We start from the raw sequence: 18,570 nt of genomic DNA on the forward strand, positions 1-18,570 counted from the left end.
AGGTCTAGTCATGACCGACTCTGGGGTTGCGGCACTCATCTCGTTTTATTGGCCGAGGGAGCCAGCATACAGCTTCCAGGTCATGTGGCCAGCATGACTAAGCTGCTTCCGGCAAACCAGAGCAGCGCACGGAAACGTCGTTTACCTTCCCGCCGGAGCGGTACCTATTTATCTACTTGCACTTTGATGTGCTTTCGAACTGCTAGGTTAGCAGGAGCAGGGACCAAGCGACGGGAGCTCACCCCGTCACGGGAATTCGAACTGCTGACCTTCTGATCGGCAAGTCCTAGGCTCTGTGGTTTAACCCACAGCGCCACCCGCGTCCCTCAACATCATTGTGCATCATGATGTTGATAATATTCTTAGCCATATTGTAACGATGTAATGAAATAGAAAACAGTGTAGAATACCGTACTTTCAAATGGAGTAAAGGTAAAGGTAAATGTACCCCTGACTGTTAGGTCCAGCTGTGGACAACTCTGGAGTTGCGTGCTCATCTCATTCTATAGGCCAAGGGAGCTGGCGTTTGTCCGCAGACAGCTTCCGGGTCATGTGGCCAGCATGACTAAGCCACTTCTGGCGAACTTATTTGTTTTTAATTTATCATTCAGGTTTTTATTTTTTTAATCTTTCAATTCCAGAACTGTAATCATCAGTTCCAAAATATGAAGAGAATGTATTTTAATAAAAAATAATGTTGGTCAATAAAAGCAATATGTAACAATTAGATACAAAGTTTAAATTGTTCTAAAATTAAGAGAATAGATCCTGCTTGTTGCATCTTTACAGCCTCTATAGAGGCTTTAAATTACAAGCCCATGAAACAAGTCCTTAGATGGCTGAATCAGAACTGCAACAATTTCAACTTCCATACTAGAGAACTCATATTTTCCAAGACAAACTGTTATTCTATAGGCGCAACAGCGGTAATCACTGATATAACTGGTATCCTACCATGCTCTTGTTTGATACATCAGCCAAAATGCTCTGTTTGGGTTTTTCTTGCAATCTGTAGAGGCTCATTCCAGATCAGTCTTCAGCTCTCAAATCATGTCACTCCTGCCTTGAGAGTGAGATAAATTTTTATATCCTCCAATTGCAGAAAGCTTGGCTCCCAGCACACACTCATTTATCTGAGCAGCAATTCAACATGTAATTGCAGGCTGCTGGAGTTTTGTTAGTCATGTTTTTAAACAAGAAACTTCAACCTACGTAGAATGCAGAAGAGCATTGTTAATATTCGAACAAACAAGCTCTAAGGAAAATTATAAATGGGCACAGATCTGACATAAGAAATGACAATACTAAATAAAAAGTAATGGAGCAACACTTCATTCTCCCAGGACACCCTGTATGTTTTCTTATGTGAACAAAGAAACTTCAGAGGGAAACTGCAACCTGAAACTGCTGAATTACAATTCGGCAAGAGATCAAATTCTATGAACTGTAGCTTGAACTGGCTCAAAGGTTGTTTTTTATTATTATTACTCTACATGTGTAAATTAGCTTATGAATACCAGGATGCCTATTATCAACAACTTTTGCCAGTGAGTATTGTTACTATTGCTACCTGTACTTTTTGCATTTCGTTTTTATCTGACCCAATTATTTACACCCCTACCCCTCCCCAAAAAAATACTTTGTGCAAATACCTGTATCTTAGGATAACACTACATGCATCTGTCCATATCCATAAAAGCCCTTACAGCAATAAATTTGCTAGCTTTCAAGGTGCCACAAGACTCTTCATTGTTGTTGTTTTGCGTAGCAGACTAACATGGCTACCCATTGGGGGGGATTAAATTCTGACAGTATCCTAAGTAACATTTTGCGTAAGCACTTTCTGTACAGCACATAACCAAATAATATTTTTATTTAAAAAAATATGTACTATAATAAACTAAGTAGAAACTTTTCCTGTGATTAAGCGGAAACATGATCATACCATAAACTCATTAAAGATTCAGTCAATCAAAGAATCACTGGGCAGGAATGTTCTTCGTCATTCTTGATCCCAGGGTAGGTTACAAATATATAAAAAGAATAAATGTTCACAGAATATAATAATACACAACAAGAGCAGGTAAAACCAATACTCAAGCCAGTTAAAATTCATTCCTATGGATGGTTCCATTAAAATCTTTAAGGGTTAGGAAAATAAGTTTTGAGCATGCACCAAAAGCCTGCAAACAGCCTGACTTCCAAGGAGAGGGTGTTCCACATTCAAGATCACCACCACTGAAAGAGTTAATTTTCATACTGCTACATAATGCACCAATGCTGGATACAGGACACAGCAGGTTGTAGAAGGATGTGGATCCTTTTCGTAGAACAAAATTTGTGTGCCCGCACAACAGGTTCTTGCTTCTTTGGAGACCAAATTGATCATGCAATGGTATTAACCAGAGATGGATAGCCCCCTCCTCTGCCCCCTAAGACATTGGTGGCAAATGTACTGAAGAAGGGCAAAGACTTTCTGATGATCCTGCTATTTATGCACCACGACTATTGGAAAACCTAATTAAATGAGCTAAAGGAGACTGGTGGCTTTTTCTGTCGTCACCTATCCCTTAATCAACTATAGTAGTAAGCACTGTATGGTAAACATTGGGAGTTCGTGTATATCATAATCCAATATGCTCTTGGCAGATTGATTGTGTTGAGCAAGCATTGGCACTGTTCACCGTTAGCCTCAGTTTATCTGCCAAGCCCCTGTATACCAAACAGCATTTCCCATTAACCAAGCAGTTGGCATGATAAATAGTTGCAGTGCCTGATTGCTTAGCCGACTGCTACTTGCTTGCACTCAATTTCTAGCATCTGCAGCAACCTTTTTATTGCTTCACAATTCATTTGTATTGGGGGTTGTAAATCAAATTTGAGATGATGAAGCAGCAAATGTGCTGTGTGTGTGTGTGGGTTAACGTGCATCAGTTATTTTACAAGCAAAGAATAGGGGTGGCCCTCGCAAGCACTTGGGCAATTTCAAAAGCAAATGAGAGTATTAAATTGATTACATGGAGACAAGGTTATTACTCGGAAATTTGGCTAGAACTCTTTTAGCATAATGAAATAAAACTCTACTAGAATTTGGCAGCAGGGTGTAGTAACCAGAACCACAAATAATTGGATATTGACTGAAAGCAGAAGTAATGGGTCATTGGTAGAAGTAAACATTTCCTTTAAGGCAGGAATAAAGCAGACTTTGCTTGTTTTTGGTAATTTCCTAGTTTGTTCTATTCTGTTTGTCTTGCTTCAAAACAGACTCATTCTAAAATTTGAAGTGTTCACTTTTGATTATTATTGTTTTTGTAAGGTAACTATTCTAACCAAAGTTGCTATATGTGCATTTCTTAACAATCAACACAAAAGCTTTTTACTATTTTGAGCACCTATGCCATGATAGTACCCGCATCCATAGTAGTTATGGCTGCTTGAGTGACCAGGTTCTCCTTTGTGTCTTCGTATAGCTGTGCTGGTTGTGATAGATATATTAAGAAACAGGAATAAGAGTAGTCCTTCATGCCAAGATTTCTAATTTTTTAGTACAGCATGCATCAGTGTTAAGGTTATTCATTTGAAATTCTTGTCTCAATGTCAAACCCAGTTACATGAATGACCTCCTCTGCGTGTCGGTCTGGTAGTCAATTTCTCATGGGATCATATCATCCCTTGTGCACCGCTTTTGCCCCATGGGGGTGCATGTCAAAGTCCAGATTGTCAATTTAAAATGCTTGTGTGTCATAGTTTGTTGGCATCCATCTGCGTGTCATAACTTTAGCATTAATTGGCAGCGGAGAGGGTGGATTTAAAATAGCATTTTCACCTCGCCTTTTTTTGTGTCACCAACCTTGTACAAGAATTGCTGTATATTACCTAATGTGCATTTTTTCATATATTTATACACATTTAAATAGCATTTTTCATGTGTTTTTTTAATAAATCCTCTGAATGGAAGTATAAGGAACCTTATCATTTAATATTGTAGGCTTTCTTAACAGTTCGCTTTCCCTGCCTTCCCATGAAAGTTGATTATCATCAAAGAAAGCTTTGTCAGTTTCACAGATACCAGGATGACCTCAGCCATCTACTCCTTTTCTCTGCTACCATTTTCCCACCCAAAAGGGCATGCATGTTTACCTGTATAGTAAGGTGGACTAGAAGGATTCACCTGTATCCAGTGTAGTGAGAGTGCAGAACAGAACGGCTAGCATTTTCTAACAGGTTGGTCAAAGAGTGTCTTCTCCTATGCTAGCTGAAGATGTGTGGTGGCATTATGGAACTCTTAACAGGATAACCTGTGAATTGTGTTTGTGTGCATTGCATGAAATAGGGAATCTTCATCAGTAGTGATTAGAGAGCACTTTCAAAATTGCATGTATGGTTTTTGGCCTTCCACTTCTGCAGTCCCAACAAGTTCAGCAGCATTTTGTCGTAGTGCAGTTTGTTTGCTGATGTTTGAAACACCATGACAGGAAAAGCTTGCAGAGTTTTGGAATAGTAAATGTTGGTGGGGATAATGTTAGGCATCCGCCTTTCTCCTGCCTATATATATCACTCAAAATGAGTTGGCACCAAAGCTGCTTTTCATAAGAAAAACCAACTGCTGGGAGCTGAAATTCATAGCTTGTTTATGCAAGTTTATTTCAAAATTTTAGCTTAGTTTGGCTCAGGTATTTCTTTTTAAAGCACATATAATTTTTCACTACAGGGTCTTGCACAGTGTTTTTTGCATGTTTTCGAATTTGTTATTGACACCATTTTTCTCCTGAATTTAAACCTCTTATATTCCTATTTAAGAATTTAAACCTCTTATATTCCTATTTAAGAATTGTGTTTTTTCTGTGCCAATTTGTCAGTGGTAATAACTTTGCCTGATATTTTAGCACATCGCAGTCAGGGAACTGTTCCCACTTCTTTTAGATTACTTTTCAGGAGTCTTCACAGCCTCGTGGACAAAAGTCATTAAAGAGCTTTTCATCTTTAGAGTTTGTAATATTGTTGTTGACAACAATATAATTGAATCCATGCCTATGCCTGTGCATTGTATATATTATCTAAAATCTGGACAAACTTGGGCCTAAACTGGAGATATTCAATAAATATCTTGTCTTTTTCTCCCAGTGGGCTCTTCGTGAGGAAACTTAGGTATGAGAAGCAGCCCTTACATTGAATGTATTCAGCTGATAACTCTTGACATCTAATCAATCTTCTTTACAGATGCTTTGCCTGAGACAAACTGGAAATCTAAGACATCACAGAAGAGCACTTTATAGCACACTAGTGCCATCTGATGGTAAGCTTTCTTATCAGTTACTGTTCTCATATCAAGTGATGACATCGTTCGGTGTCTGGGTGCATGCATATCCAAGAATTTCTCTGTTTTTATTCTGGACAATTGAAAGTCTTCAAATTTTTAGGTCAACATATATCCCTTCAGTGCTTCGGACTTCTTAGTATTTTGCCCACCCCACCCCAAATCATATAATAGTATCCTCCTTGTGTGTCATGAGATGCTCGTGTATTTTGAACTCCTAGGAATAGTGAATGGTGCTGCATTTGGAGATCTTGGCGCAGGTGTGGCAAAGATCAGTAGTGTTGGGGCTTGATAGTTAACAGGTCTCACAGGTTCTTTAAATCCCGGGTATCTTTGGAGCCCATTGCACCCCAAGCAAAAGCACTAGATTCTGCATGAATTCTGGCAGGGTGGTGCAGGATTTCAGTAGCATATCCCTCTTCATATCCTGTAATGCAGATATACAGGATTCTGGAGTGAGGCCTTCTATCATATCATATACACTTAGTAGCTACCCATTCCACTTTTGGACCTTCTATTTAATATGTATGTATTTGTTTGGTTTTTATCACATCCTTTCTTCAAGATCTTCAGTGCAGAGTATATGTGGCAGCATATAGTAAGGTGTGTCATGTCTTTGTTTTCCCCAAGCTTTTCAACATGTGCTTGTAAGTTACTCTGTTGTCATCATTTTTTAAAAAAAAAAGTTTGAGTGATAAATCAATTAAAATGCCCTTTTCTCCCCCAGAAGTAACTGTACATTATAAACATGGATTGCCTGCAATAACTCTGACATTACCCTCGAGAAAGGAACGCTGCCAGTTTACAGTCAAGCCGATGCTGATGACTGTGGGAGCCTTCTTGCAGGACATACAGAGAGAGGATAATGCCATTGAAAAGGTAGAAGTCTTCACAGCAGGTACTAACATCACTGTCACCTTGAAAGTAAAGGACATTCTGTTCCAGCTCCTTTACATGCAAAGCAGACTTTCGGAAATTTTTGTTAACTGTACTACTTTGGGGGTGTGGAGGTTTCCCCTTCAATGAGATGTCTAGCATAAGAGTGGGCAGAAAGTAAACTGGTAGATCTCTGTGGCTGATCTCCAGTAGTTCCATAAAGATTTCTGATGCTCAGTTGCTTAACAATTTTTGTTGTTTGTTGTTTAGCTGTTTAGTCGTGTTTGACTCTTCGTGACCCCATGGACCAGAGCACGCCAGGCACTCTTGTCTTCCACTGCCTCCCACAGTTTGGTCAAACTCATGTTAGTAGCTTCAAGAACACTGTCCAACCACCTCATCCTCTGTCGTCCCCTTCTCCTTGTGCCCTCAATCTTTCCCAACATCAGGGTCTTTCCAGGGAGTCTTCTCTTCTCATGAGGTGGCCAAAGTATTGGAGCCTCAGCTTCAGGATCTGTCCTTCCAGTGAGCACTCAGGGCTGATTTCCTGAAGAATGGATAGGTCTTGTCTTCTTGCAATCCATGGGACTCTCAAGAATCTCCTCCAGCACCATAATTCAAAAGCATCAATTATTCGGTGATCGGCCTTCTTTATGGTCCAGCTCTCACTTCCATACATCACTACTGGGAAAACCATAGCTTTAACTATATGGACCTTTGTTGGAAAGATGATGTCTCTGCTTTTTAAGATGCTGTCTAGGTTTGTCATTGCTTTTCTCCCAAGAAGCAGGAGTCTTTAAATTTTGTGGCTGCTGTCACCATCTTCAGTGATCATGGAACCCAAGAAAGTAAAATCTCTCACTGCCTCCACTTCTTTCCCTTCTATTTGCCAGGAGGTGATGGGACCAGTGGCCACGATCTTAGTTTTTTTGATGTTGAGCTTCAGACCATATTTTGTACTCTCCTTTTTCACCCTCATTAAAAGGTTTTTTTAATTCCTCCTCACTTTCTGCCATCTGCATATCTGAGGTTGTTGATGTTTCTTCCGGCAATCTTAATTCCGGCTTGTGATTCATGCAGTCCAACCTTTCGCGTGATGAATTCTGCATACAAGTTAAATAAGCAGGGAGACAATATACAGCCCTGCCGTACTCCTTTCCCAATTTTGAACCAATCAATTGTTCCATATCCAGTTCTAACTGTAGCTTCATGTCCCACATAGAAATTTATCAGGAGACTGATGCTGTTGCTTAACAATAGCAACAGCAAAATGTCTTGGGCTTCTGGGATGAAGATAGCTAGGCAGGAGTGGACCTCTGTTTGATAGGAAGAATATGAGTTCAGTTCAGTTCTTGGACTGAAAACAAATTGTGAGGCTCAGCATTTGCTCAAAGGCCCCTGATGTTTAATTCTGACTCTTAATGTCTTTTGCACCTGGCTCTGATTGGTACATCTTGAGGTTCCAGGGGGAGAAAGGGAAGCTCGAACAAGGCTGAAGTCTGAACAATCTTGGGCTAGCAATAAGTGGGACTAGCATCAGGGATTGGCATTGTTTGGCTCCTGCCAACATCTCAACAGAGGATGTGATTTCACCTCCAGAAAACAAATCATAGCTAGTTCATTTGGGCTGTGTTGAGACATTAAAAAACCCCACACATTGGCTAAACAAACCATCACTTGGTGTTATGTGCAAACCAGGCAAGGTGTTGATGGTTGACTTTTATCTCTTTTAATGGTGTCACTAATTGAAGCCTCTTCATTTTTTGGATAGGTATTACTAACTTTTTTAATGAATGAATATAGCCAATCATACTATTAGTTCTATTACAATTACTCATTTTGAAAAAAAGTTGTCATAGATGTAACCAAATGGGAGAGAATTCTTGGCTTGCTGGCTGGAATCATAGAACTGAAAACCTTATTATGCTGATGGTCAGATCAATAGCCTAGTTTAGTAATATCCTTGTCAGCAATCTATAACTGAAGAGATTATCAGACTTCTGATGTTCTCATTCCCAAAACATTTGCAGCATTTCTATTCTGCATCTTTGCATAAGCTGAGATAACTACCAACCAGACTTCACTTTATGCAATATTAAATAGAAAATTATCTTGCAGACGACAGTTACGGTTAAGAAGTGTACTAGAGAGACTCCTGTATTTGTTGTTCTCTATCTTTTAATCTCTAGGGCAATGTGAATTTAACATTGCAACAAGTGCAAAAGATTCTGTGTGCAGTGCTTTCAGAGAAATATTTCCTTTTAAAGATACCACTCCGCCTGGATTTCTTTCCCCAAAAATAATGTTTATATGAGAATACTGAATCTCACTTGCACTTAACATTTCTTAAATTGGCATTTTTGTGTTGTTGCATTTTTTATTTATTTGTAGAATGCCTGGTAGCCGACCCATAAAAGTTAATAGCAAAACAAAGCAGCGAGAATAATATTTCATATAAATATTTAATGTCCCCCCCTTCCCTCCTTTGATAAATGATACTGGGCCAGATTGCATCCCCAAAAGAGCGGGTGGAGAAGAAAGCTGCTGTACTTGGTTCATCGCTACTGTAATCAGAAGCCCAGCATGAGCCCAGATGACAGAGTTCCAGTCAGGATATGCCAGTATGCCTTTGCTAACAGCACATTACTTTGAGTCAGAGATAACACAGAGAAGCAGGCCAAGTTCCAAGCTAGTAATAATATGTTTTATCAGAGCCTCTTGTTGTGCTAGTTTTAAAGAAACATTAGTGCACTGACGTTGCAACTTTTGAATGAATGACCAGCTCAGTGCTAGAACACATGCTTTGAATGTAGAAGGTCCCCCAGTTCCATCTGGCATCTCTGGTAGGGTCCTTCACTATTCTCTTTTCAGCACCTGCTTTAAAACATCTTTATTTTAGGCCATCCAGACATGTAGAAGTTACAAGCTGAAAGGTTTTAATATATCTGCTTTTATCAATAATTTTAATGTTTTATTTTATATTCTTTAAACTGCTCAGAGGTTTCCTTACAATCAAGAGGTATATCAATATTGTTAAAGAAAATAAATCTCCATTTAAAGCAGTCTGATAGTGAGAAGGATCTATGATGCAAAGCCACTTGCTATAACCTGCAAATGACAGGATGACAGCAAATTATGGTAAACAGCTCTGACCATATGGTGCACAGGAAGAGGGAAGCAGGGAGAGTGTGCAGGCAATCACTACACTGTTCCTTGGTTTGATAAAACCATAGGAAGCTTATTCTACTGAGTCAAACCATTGATCTATCTATATCAGTATTGTCTATACCTACTGGCAGTGGCTTTCCAGAGTTTCAGGCAAGAGCCTCTTAGCTGTACCTGACGATGCCAGAGATGGAACCTGGGACCAATGGGAGCCGAAATACGTGCTCTGCCATTGAGGTATAGCTCTTCTCTAACCCTGGCCACATTGGTCAAGAGCCCCAAAGCAAAATGCTGCTCCCAAAAGTATTACATTGGGAAGAAGATAGGCTTTTCTTAGAGTATTAATGCATATGTGGATGGATACAGTGGTTCTAGTCTAGATGCGAGCACATAGGTGGTGATTCTTGGCTTACTAACTTTCAGAATCTTTGGACCGAACTGTAGATCACACTAATGGTGTGCATGGATGCATGGTAGCTTCTCTTGTTTTTTCCAGGTAAATGGCAGGATTGGAAAAGTAGATTTTGGGAAGCAGGGTGTTGTAAACAAAATCTGCCCTTTTCCCTTTATGGGGTATCCAAGAGCCCATATAGAGTCCTAAGGGTTAACCCTTTCTCTCCATGCTATGATTTCAGTGACGATTGCAACCATCTCCCTCCTAGATTAGTCCTGGGAGGAAAGCTTCCATTGCCTTGATGTCATGTCACGTTTTGAGTTTCACTAGATGTGACAAGAAACAGGAAGCGACAAAAAATGGGCCTATCATAGAAACAACCTAACTCAGTAATTGTTGGTGCAGTAAACCTTGCCTGTATTGAACTTCATTATCTGTGATCAACACAGTACTGGTGCTTCATTACTTAATGAAGCATTTTATTGCTAGTATTGAGGTATTTGCTTTCTCCCTACAGATGGCAGCATGATTTCTTCTTCAACGTTGATGGAGATTCTTTTGATGAATGATTTTAAACTTGTCATCAATGGTGCAGAATACAGTGTTCATCCTCCACTGAAAGGTACACAGTTCCATGACCAACATGAAATCTTCTGGAGACATATTTAATATATTTAAAATCCATTCCTTCAAAAATAGAAACTTAACTCCTACCACTTCATGCTTGCTCAGAAGTTAGCCCCATTGAGTTCAATAGGACTTACTCCTAGGTAACTGTTGTGATATATAGGAAGATTACAACCTTAAATCACAAGTGGTCAAAACTGACACTTTATTCTGTGCTTTAAATGACCAGGATGATAGAGCTGTTCCTTCCTTTTGCAAACCCCCAACCTTAATTTAAATTCTGTCTCTTGAAATAAATGGTGCCTATTGAAATGCATGCAGGTGTTCTTGTTCTTGCATAGCCCTGCTTCATTTGCATTATTCTGAGCTTGAATAAGAGGTGAAGTGGGAGAAAAAGAAATAGCAGGAAACGCTTGGCAGCTCAAGGCAGCCTACAGGAGAAAATACAGTGTACCTGCAATTTATGCTCACTTTACAAGGTGTAAACCTTTGTAAAGGGACCCCTGACCATTAGGTTCAGTCATGACCGACTCTGGGGTTGCGGCGCTCATCTCTCTTTATTGGCCGAGGGAGCTGGCGTACAGCTTCCAGGTCATGTGGCCAGCATGACTAAGCTGCTTCCGGCGAACCAGAGCAGCGCACAGAAACGCCATTTACCTTCCCGCTGGAGCGGTACCCATTTATCTACTTGCACTTTGACGTGCTTTCGAACTGCTAGGTTGGCAGGAGTTTACAAGGTGGGGTGAAGAGTTGCTTACCAGTCTCTGGGAGCATCCCAGGGGCCTAACATCTCCTTCCCAGAGACCAGTAAACAGCCCTTTGCTCATAGCGCATGGGGTTCCTGACTTTGGTGATTTTGCCTTTGCACAGAGACTCCCGGAATCAAACCCTCATGTAAGTGGCGGGTCCGTTGTACCTGCCTATTGGCCATATCCCTGAAAAGGTATGGAATTTCAGGCTTCCCAAAAGCTGCGCTGGTACAGTGGTGTCTCGCAAGACGAAAATAATTCGTTCCGCGAGTCTTTTCGTCTTGCGATGTTTTTCGTCTTGCGAAGCATGGTCCGTCGCAACTGCGCCTCTTCAAGCGGCTTTAAGAAAAAAGCGCAAGACGTTTTCGTCTTGCGAAGCAAGCCCATAGGGAAATTCGTCTAGCGAAGCAACACAAAACCGAAAAACCCTTTCGTCTTGCGAGGCATTCGTCTTGCGGGGCACCACTGTATAGTGGTTCCACTTTCATTCTTCTTTCAGATCAAATGAGCACAGAACATAAACTGGAGATGGATGACATCAAGTCTATGGTCCACAAGTTGTTTACAGCACTTCATTTAGAAGACCACCAGACAAGGAGAGAGAGGGAATTAATGCAAAAAATGGAACTTCTGAAAGAAGAACTGCTGCCTCTGGAGCAGGTCTGGAAAAATAGTTCTTCATACATTTCATATTGTGGAAATCTATTTTGAGCTTAGCAGGTGAAGTCTATGAAATGTGTGGCAGATTTTCCCACTTCTGCACCCATTTTTGACTGGCCCCAGAGACACTGGAATAGGCCCGGTACCTGTTTTTTGTTACCCCAGTTCAACACAATTTAACTTATCATAATGGGAATACAAGGCATCTTTCTGTTTTTGTAACGTCCTTCAGAGACAGGTCAGATCTGCATACTGAACTGGTATATTTCTACTCCCCATTCCTTATATTGAACCACTAGGTTTATGTCTCCTGTTATAAAAATAAAACTTTGAATTGGCTCGACTTAATTAGTCCACTTTTATAGATAAGTAAAGCAAGTTGTATTCACAACGAAAGCTACTTTTAACATTGAAACTCTCTTAGTATGCTCAGATGTGAGCCGAACACATTTTTGTATAACTTAGGTATTGATGTCTATGTAACTTATTTCCAGATACACTTTTTAAAAGCAGTAGTTTGTATTTGATGTAGTTATTTTAGATGTTTTGCTTTGATGATAGTAAACTATAATATTTGAAAATTAAAATTATTGCAGAAGTTGCAGTGTATGTATTTTAGACATATGACTTAATTTCTTTCATGGATAGTTTGTGAAATGGAGACTCTTTTTCTTTGATAATTGAGAAAGGATAGCAAAAATTATCTCCTTTAAAGCAAAAATTGAGCGTAAATATCCCTTCTTTAAAGCTTCTCTTGGTCTTTCATTTGGGGGGTCCATATCACCTTTTGTTTGCTGCCCAATTCTAGCCTTGCAGATTAAAGTAATTATTATTTAATTAGGGTTTCTCAGCTCTGCATCAGTAATGTTATTTTATAAGGTTTTTATGCTATTGATCTTATTTATCTTCTTCTCTGTATTGCTGGCTTAAGTTCTATTAAGTAAATGAAATGTCTCTGCTATACGCCTGAAAACCTCTCCTTGAACACTAGATTTTTCTGTGTGCTAATTCTAAGTCTCCCCCTGAATATCATAGTTGTTAATGAAAAACTGCGGGTATAGGGCTGTATACAAATTTAAATAACAACAACTTAATTGTCAGACTCAACTTCTGCTGCATAGAAATCAGGCTTAGATACATCCTTTGAACAAAGCAAAATGGTCACACCTGCTTTATCAATAAGAAAGTAGAACAGGCTTGCAGGATCAGAGCAAGGTCTACAAAATCCAACATTCTTCTCCAAAAGTGGTTAAATTAGAAGAGTGGTCAAGACCATCTAAAAGACTAAGGAAGAAGGACAGTGCTTACTGTTAAATGGCTCCCTTGCAAACAGTGAATTGTTGTTGGCACCCGTCTGTTTTGGGGGACAATGGAGGAGTGCGCCTTTATGAGTGAAGTCAAACTATTGGAAGCTTGCGGCACCTGTTATGGCTGTAGAGAGTGATGTAGGAGAAACATGTTTTGTCTCCATGGGAAGGGCTGGCTGAAGTCATCATTTGAGACTTCTCTACACTCCACATAGGGAAATTTATTTATTAATGCACTTTTGAATACAAGGTAATCTGTGGGAGTGGGTGGTGCATGCTTGAACAATGTTGTCTCTTCGGTCTTAACATTGGTTCTCTCTTCCTAGCTTAAAGCTGGAATTACTACAGATGTCGATGCTAAGACTTCTCGGCTTCTATGGATTGGCTTAGCCTTAATGTCAACTCAAGGTGGAGCCTTGGCATGGCTTACTTGGTGGGTCTATTCATGGGATATCATGGAGCCTGTTACTTACTTTATCACCTATGGAACTGCCATGGCGTTCTATGCTTACTTTGTGCTTACTAAACAGGTGAGTCTCAGTAAATTTGGAGCTGTAATGTTAGCAGAATCTACATGGTTATCATAGTGAGAGTCTGCAAGTACATATCTGTGAATCTTCTAAAGTATCCTAACAAAATCTTCTAAAGTATCCTAACAAGGAGGCCTAGGATTTCGTTAGGTTGTAAAATGTCCATAGACCAAGGTTGGCTAACCTGCAGCCCTCCGCTTCATTGGATTCCATGTCCCATCAACTCCAGCTGGCATGGCAAATGGACAAGGGATTGTGGGCGTTAGGGTCCTTCAGCTTCTGGAGGGCCACAGATTCTCAGGTGGGCACAAGTGCACCACCAGGTAGGTGTTGTTATGCACCACTCACTTGAAGAAGGTGAAAAACTTCACCCATTTGACTAGATGCTGGCTCCTCCCTTTCCTTTGGGGGGCAGTTTGTTTTCTGCCTTCACTTGAACTAGACCTAATTTGGAATAGACTGTCCTATTGTTCTGCTCTCCACGGGGTTCATACAATTTTGTGGATGCTGGTCATTGGATCTATAAAGCTTCTATGCCGGGGGCTACATGCCTGAAGGGTCACCTTCTGTCCTTCAACATATCCACAATCAACCAAGAGTACTTGCCTAAATGTGAAATGCATGCATCTCATCCATACCATGTTGAGTGCTTTTTTTTTCCAGTGGCTGATTCACTCAGTCACCTTGGGAGAGTCATTAATGTCTTGGGACTTTGAATCAATCATTTATAAAGGCTAAAATTAGTTATATGAAAGAGTCACAGTGAGGTGGCTTGACCTTTCAGTCTTCATGTGAAAGTGGCCTTGTAAGAATAATCCCATGTGATAAAGAGCACGTTGCCACATGCTGAAAATTACTCAGATTTGTAACGTGCATTTCATTGTGATTTTTTTCTACCTCAAAAGCTATCGTGAAAATGAGCCCTTAACATTTTTTAGATCTTTCTGTTTACTGATTTGATGGAACTAGGAGTCTAGTAGATACTCTGTCTCTCATATGCTACATTGTATGTTTGGTTCTTTTTTACTTTTTTAAAGGAGGAAATGGTCTTGAAATCTAAATTATTAATTTTTTTTTGGAAAAAGCACTTTATCCACATTTAATGACTGCAGCTGCAGTAAAATGGACAGCTCTGCAATTGTGATCTCCTGGTTTAAAATTTCAGAGTACTCCCTTATATTTTGTTTTCTTACACAGGATTATATTTACCCAGATGCTCGGGACAGGCAATTTCTCCACTACTTTCACCAGAAATCCAAAAGCCAGAACTTCGATGTGGATCAGTATAACAAATTAAAAGATGATCTTGCAGAGGTTAGTTGCATAACTTGCTTTGAGTCAATATACTTAAATTTTGTCCTGTAATATAAAAGTGGCTCCAAAAATGTTTTGAAATCCCAACATTGGCCCCCACTTCTGCAGCTGGCACATTTCCGGGAGTAACGCTGTAGTCTGTTGCTAAACAACATGCATAGAAAGCACACTCTTGTAGCCGTATACAGGCTTCCTTTTTGAAAAGTGGGTTTAAAATGCATATTGACAGCCACTTGACAGGTGAGGAAGAAAAGTAATAATCTTACTTTGGAGGAAATGGGTACAGCTTCCCTTTCCATCTGCTGCAGCAGCTGTGATTAGTGTCAAGGAGATGTGAAATGGAAAACTCTCCAGCTCCAAAGTAAACAAACCCTTATCTCCCTTGCTGTCTCCAAAAGCTAATGGAATGCTTCCCAGCTACTTCAGTAGGCTTTAAAACAAAAATGAAGAGTGTTGACCTTGCCAGGCCAGCTCTGCTCAAACCTTCCAAGTCCATAGAGAATTGTTTGGATTATGGACTTCATTGCTACTCCTCGGTGACAATTTACAATGCACCAGCTGCAAAAGAGAAAGCCAAATCATAGGCCTGCCCACCTTCTATATCCCCTCTCAGAACTGGTGAGACATTGCCATAGTCACCAGGTGCAAAAGATGACCCTGGCAGAGTGTTGTGATTTGCAGCTGCTGCCAGCGGCTGCTGCTTTCACTGGATTTGCCAGCCAGGAAGAGGATTCTGCCATCCTAGATGGCACGTTAACTTGCTTATGTGATTGCCAGGAGCTCACTGTCAATATAGCACAACACAGTTACAAAGCCAATAGCTTCCCTTGCTATTCTCAGTGCTGCTTTGTCCAGTGGCCCTATTGGCATCTTCCCCTCCCTGTCACTGCCTCTGCTTACCCTTTCAGATTTCAGGCATCCTTGGACATGTGTTGCAACCCATGGGAGTCCCAGGCTCCAGATCTTGGGGGGGGGGGGGTTGACCTGTAGCAATGTGTAAGCTGAGGTACAGGTTTTGTGTTGGAAGACATCCCCATTAAACACTTGACCACTGTTTGATGATTAAATAAATTCTAACACTGGTTGCTCAGTGGAAGAATGCTCATGCTGTTATACTTTAGTATATATACTTACACTAAGTAGATTTGTTTATTGCATTTATATCCTGCACTTTGCCCAAGTGTACTGAAGAAGGGAGTGCCCATAAAAGTCCCTGTTGAAATGTCATGCTGTACAATGGCCAAACCAGCTTCCTGATTTTAGTTAATTGAACCATACTTAATTCTAATCAGAGGTGGGAGGGACACACGAACCTGCAGGGTGCTCTTGGTTGTTAAACCATGTAACTAGGCAGCGTGATGTTTGAGGTGTATATTCCATTTGTTCCACACAACAATCTGTGAGATGAGTGATCAGCTCATGGTGGACATCTGGATTTGAAATGTGGAAATCAGTCTTCTTTGCCACCATCGTGTCTGCTCAGTGTCACAGAGCTAAGCTTGCACACATGTGAAAGGCCTCTTACAATCTGGCCAAAGCAGGGGAAGTGATAGAACCATTGATGCCTGCTGTGAGCATCATGCAAGACCTTTTGCAGCTAAACTCTCCTTGCATAAGTTCTGATTTGGATTCCAATTTTTGAAATGAGATCAGAGAAATGGACAGACTCCTTGAAGAAATGAAACCAACTGCATATATGCAGCTAGTCCCTTGCCCTTCTTGTGCCCTTAATGTGACAAGTTTAGGCATATCCAGTTGGGTCCCAGAGGTAATCAGTGCCTTCCTTCAAAACTCTGGGAAGCATTCCCTCTCTTAGGTAAAGGTAAAGAGACCCCTGACCATTAGGTCCAGTCATGGCCGACTCTGGGGTTGCGGCGCTCATCTCGCTTTACTGGCAGAGGGAGCCGGCGTACAGCTTCCGGGTCATGTGGCCAGCATGACTAAGCCACTTCTGGCGAACCAGAGCAGCACACGGAGACGCCGTTTACATTCCCATCAGAGCGGTACCTATTCATCTACTTGCACTTTGATGTGCTTTTGAACTGCTAGGTTGGCAGGAGCAGGGACCGAGCAACGGGAGCTCACCCCGTCGCAGGGATTCGAACCGCCGACCTTCTGATTGGCAAGTCCTAGGTTAACCCACAGCGCCACCTGTGTTCCTCTCTTAAAAAGGTTTAAAAATTACCCTTGTCCCTGATGAAGCTAATAACTGTCACCATGCATCCAGTCTATTGTATCTTAATGCGGTAAATCCATGATTGCTCCTTAGCAGCAGGTTTTCTAAATGACAGTGATTACTTGGATCAGTTCCCATCTAGTTTTAGAGCAAAGAAGCAAATACCCTGATGCTAAGTGATTTGGCAGTTTTTGCCTTCCACTGCTTTAAAAGTTGGACATGGCTTTGAAGCTTGTCTCCTTATCATCCTTAAAAGCAGGGCTGGGGAACCCTTTTCATTCCCTTCTGGCCAACCTTCAGATGGGGTGTGGACAGGCACATGCCAGTGGTGGTTGATGGTCAGAGCCAGAGGCCAGAGTGGGAAGAACTTCTTACCTTTGTGCTACAGGCTAGTTTCTACATATGCTCTCCCATTCCCTCTTTCTTCCAGGCAAGCAGGAGGCACAATCAAACTTCAAGGATACATTCTAGCCAAGCAAAAACAGTGTGGCCTGGGATAAGAGTCCTGAGGGCCATATAAACAAGCCTAGAGGGCCACGTTTGGCCTTCAGCTTTAGGTCCCCCACTCCTAGCCCTCTGCTTGCTCACCAGGCTCTGCAACCTAAGCTAGCCTGTTACTTCTTAATGCTATGATGTTTAAAGAAGTGACTACCCCTAAAATTGTCCCAGCGACACCTGCCACTCATTCATTCATATACAAGTGTATTGTGTGCACACACTTGATATTCCTCTTATTACAGCTTACTGCCCTTTGTCCATCGTTTCAAATGGTTATAGACACAATGTATTTCCTTCCTTGGAATTAAGTGGCAGTTAACTGGGGGAAACAGTTTGGATGTTAAAAGTTTGCCATAGCTTACTAATGCATATGCATGCTGTGAGATTTAAAAATTCAGGAACCCCACATGTAAATAACCACAGGGTTTCCTGCAATGAGAGCAGATTTCCTCCATGCATGTGGTATATAAAAAGTTCCTCTAGAAGCCGACAATTGGAGTACCTTTTATGCTGATGCAGTTAATCTATCCAGTTCCTTAGGCCTAGATGGGGAATCTGTGTCCCTCCAGTTGTTGTCAGACTCCCCAACTCAGAGATTGTGTTTTAGTCCGGAAATTACTAGAGCCTACAGGTTGTCCCCCTCTGCCTTAGGTTTAAGGTTATATAAATGTATACAACCTAAGGGCAGAACTCAATGTTACAGCAAGCACTCAAGTGCTGGGGGACAACATGCAGTGAATAACTGGTGGGAGTTAATAAAACCAGTTCCTGGTTTATTCCTCTCTACCTATGTCCCAAGGTTGTTTTTCCTTCAACTAAACAAATTTCCAATCTCAGAGTTAGGGGAGATGGAAAACATTGCAGAGATTTTTGGAGGGAGAGGAAGAGTTGGGCTGCATGAAAAATAAAAGCTTTTCAGTGGTATCTGTGGAATGGTGTCCTTGAGGAGATGCACCT

General features: G+C 41.0%; 1 protein-coding gene across 4 annotated transcripts in view; it reads left to right on the forward strand.

Moving 5' to 3' along the window:
- The window catches only part of MCUB (mitochondrial calcium uniporter dominant negative subunit beta), a 60,647-nt gene that overhangs the window by 41,294 nt on the left and 783 nt on the right, over positions 1 to 18,570 (forward strand). For 2 of the 4 annotated variants that reach the window (XM_082237063.1, XM_082237066.1), the window contains 6 exons: positions 5,221 to 5,296; positions 6,045 to 6,215; positions 10,270 to 10,374; positions 11,628 to 11,788; positions 13,422 to 13,625; positions 14,823 to 14,939. In XM_082237063.1, the coding sequence (XP_082093189.1) occupies positions 5,221 to 5,296; positions 6,045 to 6,215; positions 10,270 to 10,374; positions 11,628 to 11,788; positions 13,422 to 13,625; positions 14,823 to 14,939 (834 nt within the window). Of the gene's footprint in view, positions 1 to 5,220; positions 5,297 to 6,044; positions 6,216 to 10,269; positions 10,375 to 11,627; positions 11,789 to 13,421; positions 13,626 to 14,822; positions 14,940 to 15,847; positions 16,741 to 18,570 lie in introns of those variants that run through there. The other 2 variants (XM_082237064.1, XM_082237065.1) reach the window with 2 other exon arrangements.

Source organism: Podarcis vaucheri, assembly GCF_965113315.1.
Source record: "Podarcis vaucheri genome assembly, chromosome: 9".
Lineage (NCBI taxonomy): Eukaryota > Metazoa > Chordata > Lepidosauria > Squamata > Lacertidae > Podarcis > Podarcis vaucheri.